At 38.1% G+C, this 23,473-nt stretch overlaps 1 protein-coding gene across 2 annotated transcripts; it reads right to left on the bottom strand.

Annotated features, from left to right (window-relative positions):
- Nucleotides 1-802: 802 nt before the first annotated feature.
- On the bottom strand, nt 803-23,006 carry LOC306863230 (NXPE family member 3-like). 2 transcript variants are annotated; one of them, XM_079406471.1, is made up of 7 exons: nt 22,880-23,006; nt 5,466-5,837; nt 4,391-4,806; nt 4,246-4,316; nt 3,934-4,137; nt 3,053-3,393; nt 803-2,259 (listed from the first exon to the last, which is right to left on the bottom strand). In XM_079406471.1, the coding sequence occupies exons 2-7, from the start codon at nt 5,820-5,822 to the stop codon at nt 2,062-2,064; spliced, it is 1,587 nt and encodes a 528-aa protein (XP_079262597.1). In that variant the 5' UTR covers nt 5,823-5,837; nt 22,880-23,006; the 3' UTR covers nt 803-2,061. The 2 variants fall into 2 exon arrangements, with proteins under 2 accessions (XP_079262597.1, XP_079262598.1); XM_079406472.1 differs by lacking the exon at nt 22,880-23,006 and having other exon boundaries at nt 5,466-6,085.
- Between the last annotated feature and the right edge of the window lie 467 nt (nt 23,007-23,473).

Here is a 23,473-nt window from a genome sequence, read left to right as displayed (position 1 = left end):
TTATGCAAACTTGGCATGTATTAACAATTTTATTTGTATTTATTTATTTTTTTGCAATGTATTTTTGTCTAATTGTGATCACAGGCGAAAACTGCATCAGAGGGGGAGGACTTTTCTGCTCCCTCATATACTGGAGGGACAACTTTGCAAACATATGCAAAAGATCTCCAGAAATGTGTCGATTCCTGCCCACAGCTGAAAGGAAACATTGGCAATATGCCTATTAAAAGTAAATGTAGAACATGATTTTTTTTGTGCGTGTATTTGTGTTTTACTGTTCTTTGTATTTTGTATAAGTGGTTGCAAATTAGTTTGTTTATGCATTCTGTTCTTGGAAAAGATCTGATAAAATTTTGTTAAATAATAAAAATATTATTTCTTAACTTAAGGTCTTTTGGACCATTTAACTATGTAATACAGTTCATTGTTAAAAACTTTTAAACACATCTATTGTTGCATTACTATAATTGTTTAATGTTACACTTATACAGTAACTACACGTAACAAGAGGGTAACATGGCATCGCTTTAGATTACAGCCCGCGGATGTTACACTTACACAGTAACTACACGTAACAAGAGGGTAACAAGGCATCGCTTTAGATTACAGCCCGCGGATGTTACACTTACACAGTAACTACACGTAACAAGAGGGTAACAAGGCATCGCTTTAGATTACAGCCCGCGGATGTTTCACTTACACAGTAACTACCCGTAACAAGGCATCACTTTAGATTAGATTACCCTCTTGTTACGTGTAGTTACTGTATAAGTGTACACAATAACTATATATAACAAGGGTGTATATTTGCAGAGTAGTTAAGAAAAGGTTGTAGTACATTTTATTCTACTTGCCTCAAACCACATACGGAAGCCCAAAGTGCACCAACAGCACTACAGCTATCAAAAAACATCAATTATACAGTAATTATACGTGTTGTGTATTATGCAGTTATATATCCTGGGAGGAGCTGGAAACAGGTAATCTACTTTTCCACTGTATTGCACCTCGACAGTACAATGCTGTTGACCTGACTCGCTGCTGAGATGACCATAAGAAACACTCTTTCATCGGGTAAATTTTCATATGGGAATTTCTAAACAAAATCATATCAGAAGCTCATCACATAATTGCCCCATACTTTCAGCTGATTTGTTCAGTAATCTCCATGACCACACATAAATAACACTAGTAAATAATATATCTTATATTCTTATAGTAAATTTATAGTAAATTGTGGTAAAATTTTATAAAGACTATGGTGGTTTTGAACCACTATAATTACTAAATTATACAATAGTATACTATAGTTTACTATTTGTATCAATGTCATGTAAGATATATGTTGTATAAATAGTGTAAAAACTATGTTGCATCATATATTTTATGTTATTACAATAAGGCAACTTGTTCTAAATCATACCATTGTTGCCTAACACAGTAGGATATAAATACCACGTAATCTTAGAATAGTTACACCTTAATTATGAAATACTAACAGTGTAAATACTTTTAATTTTCCAAGTCATTAACCCCTTATTCCCCAATTGTTTCCGTTTACCTACATGTACCTTCAGCTTTAAGTTATGCTGACGTGGAAAATCACGGACTCTACCAACACGTAATTTCAGAATAGGTACCCTTTAGTTGTAAAATAGTTACAGTAGAAATGCTTAATAATTTTGCAGGTTACTACCCACTTATTCCCCAAACGTTGCATATTGTTCCCTTATACCTACGAGTAGGTACTGTGGAGGTACTCTATAGTTACAAAATAGGTACGCTGTAAATTCTGTTTAATTACGTGGCACATTGCGGGCTGTAATCTAAAGCGTTACCAATGTTTTTAACATACATTTTTAATTGTGTTCAATTAAAAACCCCAAAAATGCAGCAGGTCCACTAGACCCACGAACACTGGCTGATTAACAAAAATATGAACACCACACAAGGGTTAAATAAGATTTGATTTAAATAAGACACATAGAATGATATTAAAAATGTTGAGATTTAACACGTAAAGGTACTACGTTTTAAGTAAAAGCAAAGTATTTGTTTGTGTTAGGCAGGACAGACATATGAGAGCAACATGTTGATCTCATTAGCAATGATAACAGGTCCTGGGTGAACATCTTCAAGTAGATAGTGACTAGAAGTCATCTGCCAGACATCCAAGTAGATTACTCCATCAATTTCTCTGAACATCTCTTGCATTACTGTGTTCAGCTGCATCGCATACCAGTCACTTTGAAAAATGTCCTGGAACAACAGATATGTAACAAAAATTACTATATGTACTATCTGTGTTGAGAGTTGCTGAAATCGCGTTTGGTCTCGTACTATATCGCGTATCTTGTCAGTGTGTGCACTTGCTTGGTCATTTTTAGTTGATAAACAGGAAAGTGGGTCCAGCTGAATTGAAATGGTGATTTGTTGGATTGGTATAAAAAAGGTTATTATAATCGCGGCAGTTGTCGTGTGAAACCCTCTTAGTGTGAAGACCGAAGAGTGTAAAGACCATCAACTCTACCGTGCGACTCCACCGGGCAGGGACACCGGCAAGGGATAGATGTATCGCTTTTTATTTTAGTCTTTTCATTTATATGTTTATTATTGAAATGTTGTTATATGCATGTGTCAATTGTATTTAATTTCTTTATTTTCTTAAATATGTGGGTATATGGTATTTATAGAGTTAGAGACTTTTAATTTTAGTTACTTTTTCTTATTTGTAAGTCGCTTTGGACAAAAGTGTCTGCTAAATGACAAAAGTAAGTAAAAGTATATGCATTAACATAAATGTGGCATTTATATTTGTCTGTCACTTGTTATGCTGTACCTGACATTAAACCTACTTTGACTATATTTTATCTAGAAAAATATGAATAGTTCACACATTATTTATAGCAGAATGTCCAGTGACATTGATGGTGACCATTTTTCATGAGAGAAAAAAAAATGTTATTCTATTTCCCCCACAGATGTAACATATAAAGAAAACAAGACAGAAAACTGCTGAAAACAAAGTAAGATTGGAAGGGATCAAGTGTACCTTTAGCCCTGCAGTGTTTCCAGACTTGATGACGACGGTGGTCTGTGGCGCACGACTCAGCAGCGCAACAACAGACTGACGGATTTTGGCCACTTCATGAACATAAAATGTTATTGGGTGAAACACCAGATGGGCAAAGATTGTGAAGACAATAACTGCATGAGAACCACCAGCTATTTCATCAATATCATTGCCAATATAATGCAGGTCGGTAATGAGCATTTTAGTAAATCTCAAAGGAACACCATGTGGCCTCCAGTGAATAATGATATTATTTTTCAACTCCACAGCCATCAGGGGTCCACCTGTACGAGGAGTGTGGAGGTCCATTCTGTTCAAGTCTAATAAAGATAAGTAGAACTTTCATTAGACTCATTGTTTTAATAATTTATCAAGTAGCTTTACAGATTTTTTTTTATTTTTTTTGTTTTTTACTTATTGTACATAGCAAGCCAAAATATATATGGTCAACTAAGAGATAATAAAATTCAGAGAATGTAAATTCTGCCATCATTTACACATCCTCATGTTGTTCCAAAAGTGTATGACTGACTTTCTTCTGCATAAAACAAACAGACACTGGATAATGTTTCAAGTCCATAGAGTAAAGGTCAATGCAATCCAAATGCATGAAGAAAAAAAAAAGTTTGTTTCATAAAAGAAAGCAAATCATACAAGTGTGGACATGAACATGAAGGTGAGTAAATGCTGATAGAATTTAAATTTTTGTGTGAACTACCGCTTATAATTTGCACTGACTTATGTGTATGCAGTTTTATTTATAGTATATTACATTTATGGTATCAAGTCTTAAATAACATGTTTTTTTTTTTATTATTTTAACCTCAAAGTTCAGTTATTTAGACCACTGAATAACTTGCCTGGCACATTTCGTTCTAAATACTCAAACCACTGCCTTGTGGTGGAGTCTCCCAACAAGTAGACAATCTTGTTTTTAAGACAATTTCCCATTTGTGTAGAACTGAACTGCTGCGTGTTGCATACAAACGACTTCCAAACATCTTTCAAATAGAACCCTGCAGGAATTGGTGTTGTCAGTCCAGATCTGCATCTCTCTGTTGTACCTAAAGCAAAAAAATTAAAAAAACATTTACCTGAAAATACTGTCATACTGATGTTTATTCCTCATTTTCTTGTAATTTGATTTTAGATGATATCTGTCCTGAGCATACCATTGATTGCAGTGTTGGGAAGGACATTTATGATTTGTGTGTCACCAGTAATAGCAACATTTGTTAATTTCCTGTGGAGAAATAATAATATTCTCTACCGTTTTACAATACTTTTGGGATTTGTTTTGAATATTTTCCCACTTACTTTGTGAAAATTTGCTTTTCAACAGGACTTAATGGGTTTTCCAAACCTCCCAATGAGTGATGAACCAGTTTGTCACAGGAAAGTTTCTTGGGTCTCTCACACTGCCACACCGTCCCTGTTTTTATATCCTTATACTCACAGCAACAGTTGCCTTTCCTCCAACTTCCTTCTCCACCCCACTTAAGATTACATTGTACTACTTCAGTGATCCTGGTTTTATTGGGTCCTGATCCTTCAAAGTGCCCATTATAGTGGCTACGTGGGAATGAAGAATCTCTGTATTTTTTAAGAATCTGCACAACCTCACTGGAGTGCTCAAGGCGAACAAAAACTTGTGCCTGACCTTCCCACAGTAGAAGAAGAGTAACTGAGTAAGTCCCATTACGATGATCCACAACCTCCCCATACACACTTGACTGAAAGAAGAATGGAAAAGGTTAGCTGTGATTCAGAAGACAAACATCTGTAAGTAAAGCAATTTTATAAACCTAAACATAATGTAATATGATGTAAATCAACAATTAAAGGTGCAGTAAGCAATTTCTGTGGACATCCAAACAAACCCATGAACATAAATGTGACCCTGGACCACAAAACCAGTCTTAAGTCACTGGGGTATATTTTTAGCAATAGCCAAAAATACATTGTATGGGTTTAGATTTTTTTGCTCCCTTAGATTACAGATTTTCAAATAGTTGTATCTCGGCCAAATATTGTCCTATCATAACAAACCATACATAACCTGAAAGCTGAATAAATAAGCTTTCCATTGATGTATAAATCTCAATTTCGAAAAAATTACTGTACACTTAAGACTGGTTTTGTGGTCAAGGGCCACAAATGTCCCCTATTGCTGATTGACTACACAGCTATACTATATAAACACAAAAAATTTTTTCGCACACACATAGAACACACAGCTAGCAAATATTCAGAAACTCAGTTTTTTGGATGTTGATTTCAATTTTCAACAGTGTTTCTCAGAAATCACTTACTGCACCTGAAACTCAATATGACAAATGTCTGTATATATTTTTTTTAAATGTTCATAATATATTATAAAGTAAAAACACACCTTTAGCTTTGAATTGAAAAGCTTTGCTTTGAAAAAATCTCCTCCATATGTTTTCAGGTTCTTGTTGTGGTCTCTGGCCATGATAATAATGGAGATATTTTCTCCAACTTTGTAACTCTTTTTCAGTTCCACAATAGAGAATGTTGAGTGGACTGGACTTGTGCTCAGATTCAGCTGAGTGATTAGATGATCTGGACCAGGCCAGTCGAGACCCTTCTGTAGTCTTTCCCACTCCTCATCACTGATACCCATGTCAAGCGCAGAAATTACAGAAGAGGAATTTGTTTGTGTCTGTTTTCCTGTATCACGTCTAGGAATGGGGGACTGGAATTGCTTTTTCGATTGACCACTTTCCATGAATTTCCATGAAGTCTAAAAGATGACCAAGAAACCAGTTTAATCATTTTATCATTTTTTCCACTCAGGGTTTCCGTTGTCCGGTAATTGCCGGACATTGGCCGGAAAAAAAATGAAATGTCTGACAAAATTAAATCTCTCCGGTCAAATTGTCCAATTAAAATGGCCTAATAATCCCGCCCCCGTAACACAATCTGAATTTGAGAATAAGCCTAAAATGTATAAAGCAAAAATACACCGACCTTTGGCTATGTTATAAAGGAACAGGCTCTACCTTTTGAAAGTTATTAAACAACATCGCATGCTGCATTTCAAATAAAGCGCACGCCTAAAACGGCTGTAATATAGACCTAAACAACGAACGAATGAGTGAGACGTCTATTTATAATAAGCGCAGCATTCTTTTGTAGGCCTATAATTCTAATATCGTTCTCACCTATTATAGTATCTTATAGCTCTTCAAGAATATGCAGAACCAGCGATCAGAAGGATTATTTGCCATTTTACAAGCATTGAGTCTGCGGACACTGCTCCTCTTATCGATGCCATAAGCCTGCGACGTGATGCCCTCGCTGTCATGACAGCGCTCCGTGGCTATGGAGGATTGCATTTCTCCACAGCCTGTGAAGTCCTCATATGTGATTTCAACGAAATGTATCCAGAGTGGACCAAGCTCGCCAAGATAGCCTGTGTAATCCCTGTCTCGAGTGTTCCTGCAGAGAGGGGGTTCTCGCTGCAGAATCGGATCAAGACGAAGCAGCGAAGTCGCCTTGCGGAGAACAAGGTTACGTGGCTTATGCGCATTGCAAGTTGTGGAGAGACTCTGGGAAGTTTTGATTTTAAGTCGGCAGCTGCACAATTCAGCACTGCAAAACAGCGTAAAAAGTAGCCTAAAATGACAGTGTTATAGGCCTAGTCATTTGTTTGTTCCAGTTAATTTGACAAGGAGTCATTTCACGGTGGCCAATTTAAATGTTACCAGTTAAATGAGACATATTGAGAGTGTATAATTAAGTTCGCTTGAGTAAAAACAATAGGCTACTATTCAGATATTTTATGTGGGGAAGGGGGATTGGTTTGTTAAACTATGAATGTGAAACCATAGTAAAAACAATTGGCGTTGATTGACGCCAATCGGACGTTCATGTTTTTTTTCCGTCTATTTGAAAGTTAGGCTAATAAACGTTGCATTCTATACGGCCTGATTATGTCATTTTTTAAGTTACATAGCCTGCCTCCAGTTTTCCTCAACTTGACTAATTAGGAGGCGATATTTGACCGGCATATCACCAAAATGTCCGGAAAACGAAACCTCTGCCGGTCACTTTGACCGGCACCATTTTTTTCTAGCGGAAACTCTGATATATATATATATATATATATATATATATATATATATATATATATATACTGTATATGTGTGTGTGTGTTTGTGTGTGTCAAGTCAAGTCAGCTTTATTGTCAATTCTTCCACATGTACGGCACATACATACAGAGAATTGAAATTGCGTTACTCTCAGACCCTTGGTGCATACAGTTAACATTAAACACGTTCAGATACAGATAAATACAGTTTAAACATATGTACATACAACTATGCAAATATACAAATGAGGATATTGTAGAAAAAAAATAAGAATTAGATCAATAAAGTGGCATAAGGCGCCTGGCAGATAGAGTGCAAAACCAGTTAAATAAAAACAACACTGTGTAGATATATTTGTAGAGCAAAAGAGCTTATCGGTCTGAGGACATTGTAGAAAAATAAAAAAAGAGAAATAGATAAAGTGCATAAGGCACATGGCAGAATAGATGGAGTGCAAACCAGTTGAATGTACAAAAACAAAACTGTGCAGATTTGTTTTGTTTTGTTATGAGTGTAGTGCAAGAAGAGCTTATCAGTCTTTTAAAGTGACAAGTTGAAGTGACTGTTCGGATAGTTTTTGTCAGACTATCCGAAGAGGTAATTTGCAGTCAATGTTGGATGGGTAGTGATCAGCCAATTCTGCACAAGTGACAGGTGCCGGTCACAATTTGTTGGTCGGTGGGTGGGGGGGGTAGGGGGGGGTCACAGAGTCAGAGTTCCTAGTGTGTTGCTGTGTTAAATGGGAACTTGGTGCTGCTCACTCTCTCCACAGTCGCACCGTTGATGGTCGGAGGGGCATGCTGAGTGTGTACTCTCCTGAAGTCAACAACAATCTCCTTCGTCTTCTTCACATTCAGAGAGAGATTGTTGTCACTGCACCACCCGGCCAGGCGGCTCACCTCGCTCCTGTAGTTTGTCTCATCTCTGTTGCTGATGAGACCCACCACAGTTGTGTCATCCGCAAACTTAATGAAAATGTTGGAGTTGTGTGATGGTGTGCAGTCGTGGGTCAGCAGAGTGAAGAGGAGGGGGCTCAGCACACATCCTTGGGGGGCCCCAGTGTTCAGTGTGATGGTGCTGGATGTGTTACTGCCGACCCGTACTGCTTGAGGTCTCCCGGTCAGGAAGTCCAACAGCCAGTTGCACAATGCAAACTGGAAGGGGTCCAGGGAGAGGGGGGGGGGTGCAGACTTGATGTGGTGCAAGACTAGCCGTTCAAAGCACTTCATGAGGATGGGAGTGAGTGCTATTGGACGGTAGTCATTGAAGCAGGATGGAGATGACTTCTTAGGGACTGGAATGATGCTGGTAGCTTTGAAGCATGTGGGGACAACGGCCTGATTTAGCGAGATGTTGAAGATGTCTGTGAAGACATCAGTGAGTTCCACTGCACAGTCTCTCAGTACACGCCCAGGAATGTTGTCAGGACCCGGAGCTTTGCGTGAATTGATCCTGCTGAGGGACCTCCTCACGCTGTCCGGGGACAGCGTCATCACCTGGTCACCGGGAGGAGGTGGAGTCTTCTGTGCAGTGGTGCTGTTTTGTGCCTCAAAGCGAGCAAAGAAGGCATTCAGCTCGTTCAGCAGGGGGATGGTGTTGTCACAGGTCTGTGTTGGAGGCTAGTAATCCGTAATGGTCTGTATCCCCTGCCACAGGCTCCGCGTGTCTCTGCTGTAGCTGAAACGATGGGCTATCCTCCTGGAGTACTGTCTCTTGGCCTCTTTGATGCCGCGGGATAGGTTGGCCGTAGCTGTCTTCAGGCCCTCCTCATCTCCAGTTCTAAAGGCACCGTTCCGAGCCTTCAGAAGTCTGTAGACCTCCCCTGTCATCCACGGCTTCTGGTTGGCCTGGACAATGATGGACTTTGTGACTGTTACATCATCAATGCACTTGGAGATGTAGGCAGTAACAGTCTCTGAGTACTCTTGGAGGTCTGTAGTGTTGTTGTATGTGGCAGCCTGTTTAAACATATTCCAGTCAGTGGTGTCAAAACAGTCTTGAAGTGACTCTGACGACCCTTCCGGCCACACTTGAATCTGTTTGTGAACTGGTTTGGTGACTTTAACGAGCGGTCTGTATGCAGGCATTAGCATGTCAGTGATGTGGTCTGAGGCTCCGAGGTGGGGGAGGGGGAGGGCCTTGTAAGCTCCTCTCTGGGTGGTGTAAACAAAGTCCAGAGTGTTTTTTCCCCTTGTTGGAAAGTCTATGTGTTGATGTATTTTTGGGAACACACTCTTTAAGTCTGCGTGGTTGAAATCCCCAGCCAAGATAAGAAAAGCATCTTGGTGGGCTGTCTGCTGCTCACTGGTGTGCTGGTACAGGTCATTTAGTGCCTCACTCCTGTTGTTGTTGTTGGAGCTGGGAGGGATGTATACAGCAACGAGCAGTATGGCTGTATATTCCCTCGGTAGATAGAATGGCCGGCACTTAATAATCATAAACTCCACCAGGGGTGAGCAGTGTTTGCAGACCACAACAGCGTCGCGACACCATGCATCATTGATATAAACACAGTGACCGCCGCCGCGGATCTTACCTCCCTCGACGAGAGCTCTGTCAGCTCGATAGCATGTTAGCTGGTTGAGCTGTATGGAGCAGTCCGGTACGCTGTTGTTAAGCCATGTTTCCGTAAACACAAAAACACAACAGTCTCTTACAGTCCTCTGAGTAGAGCGGAGTAGTCGGATGTAGTCCAGTTTATTGTCCAAAGAGCGTACGTTCGCCAGTACGATGGTGGGGATAGCTGGCTTGTGTGGGTTGGCCGCTAGCCTAGCTCGGATACCTCTGCGCTTACCCCTCTTCTGCTTCCTCTCACACCGCTTGTAGCGCCTCCGCTGTGGGCGAGATGCAGTAGTGGGGGTCGGTGATGGAGTAGGCATTCGGAGCAGACAGAGGTCCCGCAGCTCTTCAGCGTGTGCGGAGTTTAACTCTAAAAATGTGGTTCTGCCGACATCGAGCAGAAACTCACGACTGTATGTGCGCTTAAAGACAGGTAGACGAGACGGAGATGTGCAAAAACATTGCGACTTACAAGACAAAAAACCCGAAAACACAGATTTGTCGGGAGAGAGAGAAGCCGCTGCGACTGTGCTCGCCGCCATCTTAGATAAACACTTAAACACGTGTGTGTGTGTGTGTGTATAAATAAATAAATAAATATATATATATGCTGTCACGTTCCACTCAGGAGAAGGGAATCGCGGAGGCAAGGAGTTTCTTCAAACGTGCTTTATTAGCATGAACCCAGGAGAATCACGGAGTGACAATATAAGACGGCACACAGAGGCAAGGAAACACAGCACTTATAAACACAGGAAAATCAACAGGTAAGAACCGAAACAGGTGCAGGGCAATTAAACAGGGCTTGGGACTAATTAACTAATCAAAGGAACGAGGATGGCCAAATAGGGACACGAGAGGAGGGGAAACACAAGACAAGGACTGACATTACGCCCCCCTCCGGAAGGCGTGTCCTCACGCCTAACACCATCCAATGGGGAGGGGGGGTTGGCGCTCTGGAGGCCTCCAGGGCGGTGCCCGTTCCGGGAGGCCATGGCGGGGCTGGAGACTCGGGAGGCCATGGCGGATCTGGAGACTCGGGAGGCCATGGCGGATCAGGGGACTCGGGAGGCCATGGCGGATCTGGAGACTCGGGAGGCCATGGCGGATCAGGGGACTCGGGAGGCCATGGCCTTCTTTTTTCGGGTAGCCATGGCGGGTAACGGGGTTCCGTGGCCTAGGCCTGGCAACGCAGGATGTGACCCTATAGCCGGGGAGCGGGCTCTGTGGGGCGCTCTGGCTGCGCGGACTCTGACGGAACCAGCGGGGACGCAGGAGGGCACGTGCGTGGAGCCGGCACTTGGGGGCGCTCTGGAAGCGCGGACACTTGGGGGCGCTCTGAAAGCACAGACACTTGTGGGGCGCTCTGAAAGCACAGACACTTGGGGGCGCTCTGGAAGCGCGGACACTTGAGGGCGCTCAGGAGGCGCGGAGCTGGACGGAACCAGCGGAGACGAAGGAGAGCTGGACGGGACCAGCGGAGACGCAGGAGAGCTGGACGGGACCAGCGGGGACGCAGGAGAGGACTTGCGAGGAGCAGGTACAGGAGGGCGCTCAGGAAACATGGAGAATCACGGAGTGACAATATAAGACGGCACACAGGGGCAAGGAAACACAGCACTTATAAACACAGGAAAATCAACAGGTAAGAACGGAAACAGGGCAATTAAACAGGGCTTGGGACTAATTAACTAATCAAAGGAACGAGGATGGCCAAATAGGGACACGAGAGGAGGGGAAACACAAGACAAGGACTGACATATACATACATACAGTCATGGCCAAAAATATCAGCACCCTTGGTAAATATGATCAAAGGCGGCTGTGAAAATTAATCTGCATTGTTAATCCTTTTGATCTTTTATTTAAAAAAATAAAATCACAAAAATCTAACCTTTCATTGGGCAATACAAATTTAAAATGGGGAGAAATATCATTATGAGATAAATGTTTTTTTTTTTGTTTTTTTTTTTCAAAAAACGTTGGACACAATTATTGGCACCCCTAGAAATTCTTATGAGTAAAATATCTCTGAAGTATATTCCCATTCATATTCACAATTTTGAGCACTCCAGGGTGATTATGAACATGAAATTATCCAGCCATGGCTTCCTGTTTCACAGAAATATAAATAGAAGGGAAAACAAAGCCCAAATTGCATTAATCATCCATCACAATGAGAAAACACAAAGAATATATTTCTGATGTTCAGCAAAACCTGGCTTACACATAACACACTAATACACTTCTATTATTCAAATCCATTAAAAGATTGTTAGGCTGCATTAATTAGATCAACCGGAACCGAGAACACTCCCCATAACACATGATGTACTCGTTACATCGTAAGAAGGATGGCATCTACGCTAATATTTGTCTGTTTCTTTCTTATTCTGTTTCTAAGTCCGTGTCCCGATCAGATGGTGGATCGGCGTCGGAAGATGATGTGTCTCCCTGATCGTCGGCGGAGGCCGGGACACCTGGATGAGCCCCGGGGACATATCCCCAGTGAAGACCTGGACTTAAATGCAATAAAACTAAAACTAAAAGAAAAGAAAATAACTAAAAATATAATAAAATACCTAACTACATAATACTATTATTGTTAGAAATTGCAACAATATAAAATAGAAATAAATAGATTTAAAATTTTAATTAAACAATAAATAAACAATTATCTCCTGGCCAGAGGAGAACTGGTCCCCCAACTGAGCTTGGTTTCTCCCAAGGTTTTTTTTTTCTCCATTCTGTCACTGAGGGAGTTTTGGTTCCTTGCCGCTGTCGCCTCTGGCTTGCTCAGTTGGGGACACTTAATTTCTAGTGATTATAGTCAATTTGATTTAGCAGATACTATTTAAAATAAACTGAGCTAGACAATGACATCTCTGAACTCAATAATGAAATGCCTTTAACGGAAAATTGAGTGTTTAATCTTATTTTTATACATTACTGCCACTCTATCCTCCAATTTGATACTGTTAAGTGCTTTGACTCAATCTGTATTGATAAAAGCGCTATATAAATAAAGGTGACTTGACTATGGTCAGATGAAACTAAACAAATTAGCATTTTAGCAGCAAACACTCAAGATGGGTTTGGTGAACACAGATATGAAAAGTACCCCATGTGTACAATGAAATATACTGCTGTATTTTTGATGTTGTGGGCCTATATTTCTGTTGGAGGTCCTGGACATCTTGTTTAGACACATGGCATCATGGATTCTATCAAATACCAACAGATAAAAAAAATCAATAAGTGACTGACTCTGTTAGAAATCTTATAATGAGCCATATTTGTATCTTCAAGCCGTACAATAATCCAAACACAAAAATGGGTCACCGAGCACAAAACCAAGCTTCTGCTATGGCCATTCCAGTCCTCTGACCTGAACCCTGTAGAAAATGAGTGAGGTGAACTGAAGAGAAGAAGCACCGTCATGGAGCTGAGAATCTAAAGTGTCTGGAGTGATTCTGGATGAAGGAATGGTCTCTGATCTCTTGTCAGGTGTTCTCTAACCTCATCAGGCATTATAGGAGACATTTAGAGCTGTTAAACTGGAAAATGGAGGTTTCAAAAAGTATTGAATAAAAGGGTGCCGTTAATTGGGGCCGATGTGTATTAGAGAAAAACATTTATTTCATAATGATATTTCCCCCCATTATATATTTTTCTCCAATGAAAGGTTAGATTTTTGCGAATTTTTAAAATAAAAGATCAAAAGGATTAACCATGCAGATTAATTTTCACAGCCTTCTTTGATCATATGTAACCCTGGACCACAAAAGCAGTCTTGAGTCGCTGAGGTATATTTGTAGCAATAGCCAAAAATACATTGTATGGGTCAAAATTATCCATTTTTCTTTTATGCCAAAAATCATTAGGACATTAAGTAAAGATCATGTTCCATGAAGATATTTTGTAAATTTCTTACTGTAAATATATCAAAACTTAATTTTTAATTAGTAATATGCATTGCTAAGAACTTCATTTGGACAACTTTAAAGGCAATTTTCTCAATATTTAGATATTTTGCACCCTCAGATTCCAGATTTTCAAATAGTTGTATCTCGGCCAAATATTAATCCTGATCCTAACAAACCATACATCAATGTATACATTTGAAAAATTGACACTTAAGACTGGTTTTGTGGTCCAGTGTCACATATTTACCAAGGGTGGCGATTTTCAACTTACTTATCCTAAACCTTTGAACAATATACACACTACATGAACTTACCAGACAGATGGTCGTCCAAAGACATAGCAGCAAAAAGCAAATGTGACGACATGTTATCCTGTGAACTAATAAGACATTGTAATGAGTGAAAATTTGCAGATGCGACCTTAAGGAATTATTAAATTTGGCCATTAAAATACATTTGTTGGTGTTGGTTTGTAGGTATAAGTCCCATTAACACACACACACACACACACACACACACACACGCACACACATGTTGGGTTTCCATGTTTTATGGGGACATCCCATAGGCGTAATGGTTTTTATACTGTACAATCTGTATGTGCTATTGCCCTACACCAACCCTACACCTAAACTTAGCCCTCACAGGAAACATGCTGCATTTTTAGATTTTCAAAAAACTTTATGCTGTATGATTTATAAGCTTGTTTCCTCATGGGGACCAAAAAATGTCCCCACAAGATTAAGATTTACTGGTATTACTATCCTTGTGGGGACATTTGGTCCCCAGGACGTGATGAATACCAGGTGCACATGCACACACACACACACACACACACACACACACACAGTATTACATCTAAAAGAAAATAAAGTAAATAAAACCTATCAGTTGGGTTTGAAATTTAAAATAACCTCCCCATAAGCTACTATTTACCTGAAGAATCAGTTGTGGGTGGAATGAACATGGTCACATCCGATGCTTTCCTATTTTTTAGGATACATTACAAGTACTGTGTGGAGTGTTTCCAGAATGCCAGTCCTGCTGCTGTGTATGTACATTCAGAATTATATGTTATTTTTTCATTTCAATGATAAAAAAAAAAAAAAAAAAAAAAATCGGTCCTTTACTGTAAGTGGCCTTAACTACTATGTACTTATATTTAAATTAATAATTTGGTACAATGTACTTATTATGTACATACATCTTTTTACATTGTACTTATATTTTTAAAAATACCTTTATGTAATTACATCTATAATTAATTTCTGTAATTACATTTATAATTACACTGTTGACCATCCCTTACACCTTAATCCACACTTAAACCTACCCATACCACCAAACCTGTCCCTAACCTTACCTGTATTTCACCTCAGTAGCAGCAAAAGTGTTTTGCAATACAATATGACCACAATAAGTACATTGTACTTATTTTTTTGATGTAAGTACATAGTAGTTAAGGCCAACTTATATAATAATATAAAGTGTTGAGTGGACTATAATAAATAATAATATAAAGTGTAAGCAAAAAATCATTCTACAATTATGGATATACAATATATAATTCCAGTCCTCATATTTGATTGAACAAGCAGCATTCAAAAGTTTTAGTATAACAACAATGGGATATTTCACTGTTTCTTTTTGGACCTCCAATTAGGACTAAAAATAAAATATAGTTGACACACTAGATGGTTGAGTGCATAGTATAAACACATAGTTTATACAAATATTTTATACAAATAGTTTATACAAAGCTCAGCTTATAACTTAACATTAGGGTGCAGTGGAAGCATGACAGAAACCAAACATGGCGAACAACAAGCGTGTGTGCGTCTTTTTTATCGCAAACTTAACATGAGTGATTGCAAAATCAAGACAAATTGACAATTAAACAACTTGGACCCAGTACTTTTCAGACCATTTTTATCAAATCAGACCATCCAACCTAGTGATGTTTCCCATAATTCATATGTCAGACTGATTGCATTACATTTAGCATACTGTTTGAATCATTATAAATACGGTTCTGCTCATTTATTTATTTTTAAAACAAGATATGAGTTGACAAGACATTAATGGCTGTGTGTTGAGTTATTTTGAGGGGACAGCAAATTTACACTGTTATACAAGTAATTTCTTCAGTGTTGTCACATGAAAAGATATAATAAAATATTTACAAAAATGTAAGGGGTGTACTCACTTCTGTGAGATACTGTATGAATTGTCTTAGGCCATCCATTAAGTTCACCTATCATGTGGGGACAACAGACATGAATGTTTTGGACACAAACATCTCTTGTTATTAATGGCCAACTTGTCTCTTCTGTATATAGAAAGGAAACTGCAAAAAAAACTTTGCAAAGAGTGCTCATCCCATGTCTTTGAAACGTGGTCTGCCGTATAGCCAGTTTATGAGAATTTTTCACATTTGTTCTAACAAGGATGATTTTTGAAGCCAAAGCTCAGAATTTATATAGTGATTTTAGATCTTGGGGATATCCAATCAAGTGGCTCGATACTGCTTTAGACAAAATTAGATCTTTTCCAGAAGATACCAGCTTGACCCCCAGAAATAAGACGTTTTATTGTGTATTCAAATCTACTTTTAGTCCCTTGAGTCCAGGAATCAAAAAGGCAATCAATAATCATTGGCATATCATACAGAGTGATTGTGATTTGTCAGGCCTGTTCACTGATCCACCTCTCTTTGCAGATACCCACATCCCCACTCCTGGGACCCTCTCTGATGCCCATGGAAATTTTCAGTGTAAAGATTGTGTTGCCTGTTCTCATTATTTAAAATGCAAGTCAATTACACATCCACAAACGGGTAAAATTTATCAAATTAAACAATTGATCACATGTAAAATAACACGTGATATACACAATTTTGTGTTATTGTCCTTTACTGTTTGTTGGTAAAACAAAACATGCATTGCACACTAGAATTGTTGAACATATGAGTGCTATCAGGAGACAAGATCACACTTCTCAGTTTTTTTTGTCATTTTGAGTCTGCAAAACATTATTTGGTCACACTTTAGAATAGGTAACACTTGTTAAGTATTAACTAGGACTTTTCCCTCAATAAATTCTTAATTTGCTGCTTATTAATAGTTAGTAAGTTAGTTGTTAAGTTTAGGTATTGGGTAGGATTAGGGATGTAGAATAAGGCATTAATATGTGCTTAATTAGCACTAATACATGGCTAATATTCTAGCAATATGCATGCTAATAAGCAGCTAATAGATGTAACTGTAAAATAAAGTGTTACCCATAATTTTACTGATTTCAAATTCCTGGGAATTGAGAGGGTTCTTTTGCATAGGAGAGGTGGTAACCATGATAGAAAATTGTTAAAAACAGAAGCTTTTGGGATTTTTGAGTTGAAATCATTAACCCCAACAGGATTAAATGAAGAGATGGATCTTGCATATTCTTTGTAAAGGGAAATTGTTGGCAATCTTGGCAATTATCCCTCATTGATTAAGATCAGCTGTCAACAATTTGCAATTGTGCCTATATAAGTGCGATGTTGCTTTTTTGCCTCATGAGCACTGAAGAAAGCATGGCCTTAAATGTCTTCTCTCTGGTCTGTTTTTAATACACTTTGCACTTTTGTCACTTTTGCATATGAAAAATAAAAAAACTATTTTTGGTAGACCTTTTGTGGTCTGTTTGAATTTTTCAGTGTGCAGAAAAATTCAGCTACCTATTGGACTAAAACTTTCTTCTTTTCGTTCTATGCACCTGAGAACGTTTTGTTCGTTTTGTTCAATTTCTGCTTGATAAATTGTATTTCATTTTTTAAAATATTCTTCATATTAATTAAAAAAGATTAATTAATATTCAAGATTCTAGATTTTTATTTGTCACATACACAATTATACAGAGTATAACCAGCAGTGAAATGTAAGTCAGGTCCGCTCCAATGACTCCAATTTTATAGAATACAAAACACAGAATGTACATAAATATTAAGAAAAAGAAAAGTAGAAAAAAATAAAATAATAAAATAAAATAAAAGATAAAAAATGTAAATATAAATGTGCAGGTCAGTATATTGTTGACTTAAATAGTAGTATAAGAAGGAATGTGCAAAAGAATGTGCAAAAAAGTTGTACAGGGTATTAACAGCAGCAATATGAGGTAGAAAAAATATGAATAACTTATTTATAGTGATATTTACATGGAGTCATGTGATGTTATGACACAGAGTTAGAGTTTACGAGCCTGATGGCCTGGGGGAAGAAGCTCCTCCTAAGTCTCTCAGTTTTTGCCATCAGCTACGGAAGCGCTTACCAGATGGTAGCAAAGTGACTAGTCGGTTACCAGGGTGATTTGAGTCCTTGATGATTTTGACAGCTCTACTTTTGCAGCGTTTGAGGTAGTTGTCCTGCAGAGAGGGGAGAGCAGACCCTGAGATGTGCTCAGCTAAGCGCACAACTCTCTGTAGTGCTTTGCAGTCCTAATTGGAGCCGTTTCCATACCACACTGAGATGCACTGAGTCAATACACTTTCTATGGTCCCTGAATAGAAAGTTTTCAGGATTTCTGGTGAGACCCTGAATTTCCTCAGCTGTCGCAGATGGTACAGTCTTTGTCTGGCTTTCTTAACCTGTGTTTGGATGTGTGTAGTCCAAGTCAGGTTCTCGGAGATGTTTACACCGAGGTACTTGAAGCTACTCACCCTCTCCACAGGGGTCCCACTGATCATAAGAGGAGTGTAGGGCTGCTGCTGTCTCTTCCTAAAGTCCATGATCAGCTCTTTAGTTTTGCTCACATTCAGAGAGAGACCGTTGTCCTGGCACCATGATGTGAGTCTCTCTACCTCATCCAAGTATGCGGTCTCATCGTTGTTGGAGATGAGGCCCAGAACCACAGTATCATCAGTGAATTTGATAATAGATGTGGAGCTGTGAGAGGACACGCAGTCATGCGTGAAGAGAGAGTAGAGCAGGGGACTCAGGACACAGCCCTGTGGGGCTCCTATGTTCAGAGCGATGGAGTTTGAGGTGAACTGGCCAACTTTCACCACTTGAGGTCTGCCGGTGAGGAAGTCTTGAATCCAGTCACAGATCGAGGAGTTTAGGCCGAGGTCCGTGAGTTTAGAGCTAGCTTAACCTGTTACCGTTCACCAGAGCGACGTCGCACTGAACGCTCTTTTGTTTGCGTGTGTCATTGTTTTCTAACAGAATAAATGAAACGGGACAAAGTTATCTTGACAAACTATATATCCTTCTGAAGGTCTAAGCCTCAAGCATCGACGACAGATCGCTGTTTTCTGATGGAAAGCTTATAAGGAATGTATTTGCTACATTTGTGTAAGCAGTTACACATCAAAACAAGCAGAGAAAAAAAGCAGTACGTACCAGATTCATTGTAATAACAAGTCACAAACGCGTCCACTGCTGAAATCCCAGTTTAGTTAGAGAGGTAAGGGTCCACAGAACAACATCCCAGCGAGCACTTTTAGTCCAGCCAAACAATAACGTTGTAATAAGGATGAATATTCCTTTGTTTACGTTTAATTTCTTCCGGAGTTATTGTTCGCGTCCGTTATGGAATAAATTACGCTCAAAAACAGCGTCTTGGTGGTAAAAAAACAAAACGGTGCTGTAGAATTCAGTTTTACAAACAGATTGAGATCATCCACGGAAAAAAAAAGTCTCAGAAAAGCGGAATATAGTTTATTTGAATTTGGCGCTCTCTCCAGGCAGCGATGACGCTTCTGTGACGCAATTGTCATCTGAGCGGGGCGTAACTTAGCGATCTGCTTTATCCATAAAAAACTGTTTTTTTTTTCTTCTACATTTTTTGTGTGTGTGTGTGTGTGTATTGTGTGGGGAATGTGGCCGTGTCTGCATCATTATAATCTGTATAGACGCACATCAGCGTGTTTATTACCGACTCTATGACGGCTATCATTGTGATTCATTGATCAGCTATTATTGATTATATGGCCCATCTGTTTAATTATCATCTGTATGGATGCACATCAGCATGTGATTACCGACTGGATGACCATCTCTGCCAATATCACTTTATGTCTGGCAATCAGAATATATACTTCAGTAGACATACTATAAACAAAGCTATTTTTTTTCTTCCTTTTTATTACTCAAATAACTATTTTTGTATTTTTTAGTGCTCAAATAAATCACTTGTATGATGTCTAAAATTATGTCTATTATTCTATAATTGAAAAACTATGCAGGAATATGTATAATTACTAACATAATTCTGCAATACATTTGGTGGTTATTTTTCCTCAAACAGGGGGGCTGGGGGGATTATAAATATTTTCAGAAAAAAATATTGCAGGAATCTCATTTTTCATGGTATCGTCTTCAAATTTGAAATATAAACTCATGAGACACGTGGCTTTTAATCCATTACTTTTCTGGATTGCTCCAGGACTTATTTCATGTATTTGTATATGAAATAAAAAACATTCAGTGTGGAAAAATATTTTTCAAGGCATGTTAGTGTCTATAAATTTTTTTCTTTTTGAGCATTATCAACTCTGGATGATGGATAGTAAAGCCAACAGTGTCTTCTTTCCAAAGATACCTAATTTGTTGGTGTAGCACACTTTGTCAGGAAATGTTACCATTCTAATTTAGGTATGTTATTTTCACCTGCAAGGCCCCAGATGGGGGGTGAAGGTTAACAGGTTAATGGGGACTATAGTATTGAAAGCTGAGCTATAGTCAATGAATAACAGCCTTACATAATTCCCATTGTTGCCGTCCATGTGTGTGAGGGAAGAGTGGAGGACGTGAGAGATGGCATCGTCAGTGGATCTATTTGGGCAATAGGCAAACTGAAGAGGGTCCAAAGTATCAGGTATGGAGGAGCAAATGTGGCTCTTTACAAGTCAAAAACCTTCATGACTATTGATGTGAGGGCAACTGGGTGATAGTCATTCAGGCAAGAGGGTTTATTGTTCTTTGGCACAGGGATAATGACAGATTTTTTAACCCGTTTTTTTTTACATTTTTTAATATGCACATTTTCATAAACTATAATATCACACATTTTTAATAGGATATTTTGCATGAGTTGAATAGTGAAATGTCTTTGACTTTGAAGATGTGACAATTATATGAAGATGAATGTCAAGAAAGTAATTTGTGGTTCAGGAAATTAGTACTGCCTGTTGCCTTAGGCACAGTACTTGGATGCTTAGAATCCAATCACCAGAGTTTTGATCACCAATCATCAGAGCAAAACATGGGCAATATGAGTATCCATAGTTTATATAGCCAGTGTTGGGTAGATTACTCAAAAATTGTAGTCCGTTACTGATTCCGAGTTACAATAACAAAAATTTTTGTTAGTAATTTAACAATCCATTACATTGCCAATTTTAGGTAATATAATAACTTTTTTTATTGCTACTTTTTGATTACTTTTAGGTTGCATTTGACCTAATTTGTTTATCACATTGATTTAAATATTATAATCATGACCATATTAATATAAATAATAATAAGAGAAAGAAAATATATTCCATTCATTGTGATTAACAACATGAAATGCATTAAACATTATGTTGCGTCAAGGCTTTCTAAACTGGGGTTTGTGAAAGGAACTGCAGGGAGTTTGAATGAAAAGCTAATAATTAAAATAAATAAATATTAAAATAAAATCCCTGCATAACATGTAAATAAAAATAACATGAACCTTAAATGCATTTTAATGCATTTGAAAGACAAATGCTTTCCATAGACATAATAATACATGTTTATGTAACCCACTAAGTGATAATTCAATTAAATATATGCGTTCATCTGTAACTGATGCAATGTTGAAATGTTGAGAAAACATTTCTTAAAATTGAAATAATAATAAAAGACTAGTGACTGGTCTTTGTGTGAATGCACTCACAATTAATTGCTATTGTGTAAATAATACGTAATCATGTAATATATAAAAACCTTGCACTGTCTATAGCATGCAAGTATTCACAGGATAAGACAAGCGTTCACAGATTTTCAAACAGGTGGGTATTCACAGAACGAAAAACAGGCAAATTAATACAATGCACAGTCTCTGAGAAATATAGCATACATTTCCCCAAAACAGTTCATAAGCGTATCTGGGATATCTGAATTGAGAATTAACCAAAAGAACGAAACTGAGAAAGCCTCTCAAACAGAAACACAAGCATAAATATCAAGCTAATTAAGATACTAACTATGGAGAAATGTTCCAATCAAGTTTAAATTTTCTATTTTTATTGATAGGCCTATTCTAATTTTTTTAAATTACATGTTTGTGCTTATGCCACTGGTGATTTCAGATTTTTTTTTTTTAAAGGGGGGATTTTTGCACTGTACAAACACATTGATCTTCTGCATCCAAATGTAAATGAGCTTCAACTTCAGACTATAGAGGTCAAATGGACCATATCCAATGACCCATGTAATCAAAGAAAGCCATTTAAGTCTATGGATACACCCCAATGTTGTAAATGAAAGACAAAATCTAGGGGCGGGGGTTTCCTTAAAAAGAGCCTCGTGTAAGGGTTGATTATTCTCCCAGGTGAGATGAAGGTAAGTTTGTTAGTTACACTATTTACATTAGAATAATGTTCATAGTGCTTTTAAAACCTCTAGCCTTGATGCTCAGTATGAATGTAACCTGCACAACAGATTCTACTTAGACAAGGGCAAACAACTTCTGCAAAATAAAGGGATGGACACTGAACAGCCAAAAACAATATTGGGATGACAAGAAGATGTGGATGATGAGGATTAATAAAGTTATCATCCCTTCAACAATGACAATCACCAATGAAAGCATTTAGATAGTCAAAAGCAACAAAATAACACAAATAAATGTAAAGAAATAATCTAGTGACCATAAGAACAGCATTGAAGCAAATTAAATAGAAAACCAGAACCTCCAAAAATGTATGGATAGAAATGAACACAGAAAGTAACAAATGTAAAACCAAATTTTAAATTTGAATTTCAACACATACAAGATCTGATTTAAAAAGAAGTGATATGTATTAAACATTAATTATCTATTAATTAGTGTAAATATTTAGTAATAAAAATATTAATGCAAATCATATATTGGTTAAGATATACAGTATAAGGCCCATATGCAAAGTAGACAATTGTTTTTTTTTTTTTTTTAAACGAATACTTCACACACACATGGAAATTTGCTGAAAATGTACTCACCCTCGGACCATGCAAGATGAAGTTTTTTTCTTCTTTAGAACAGATTTGGAGAAATTTTGCTTTACATCAAAACAGGTTAATTAATCTAAGAAGCCCTTGTCCTTAAATGTGCCACAGTTCTCAGTCCACCTCAGCAAAGAAAGCACGATTGAGGGAAGAAAGGAACACAGACACATAGTGCACTATGATCAACTTTTCTTTAAAGATTTTTTGCTTTAAACACCAGTTTATGTACCTTCCATGATTAAACAGAGGAGTTTGTTTAACAGAGTTAATCTATTAACCCCCCAACCCCCTGTTTCATTTGTCGTCCAATGGAATTAATTTGAAAAGTCCAAAGGTGCATGCTGTTTTTTTTTTGTTTGTTTTTACATTTTACAGTTACACAACTATTTACATACAGGGACAAAGTTACAGAGTACTGAAATCAAGATGATCAATCTATGAGGCAAATGCTCACCAATAGATCCTCTACTGTGAATGGGTGCTTTCAGAATGAGAGTTCAAACCGCTGATAAAAAAACAAAATCACAATAGTCCACATGACTCCAGTCCATCAATTAATAACTTACGAAGCAGAAAGCTGTTTGTAAC

This window comes from Barbus barbus (genome assembly GCF_936440315.1).
Source record: "Barbus barbus genome assembly, chromosome: 44".
Taxonomy (NCBI): Eukaryota; Metazoa; Chordata; class Actinopteri; order Cypriniformes; family Cyprinidae; genus Barbus; species Barbus barbus.
Note: the sequence above shows the minus strand (reverse complement) of the source record. Positions and strands in the feature narration are given on the sequence as shown.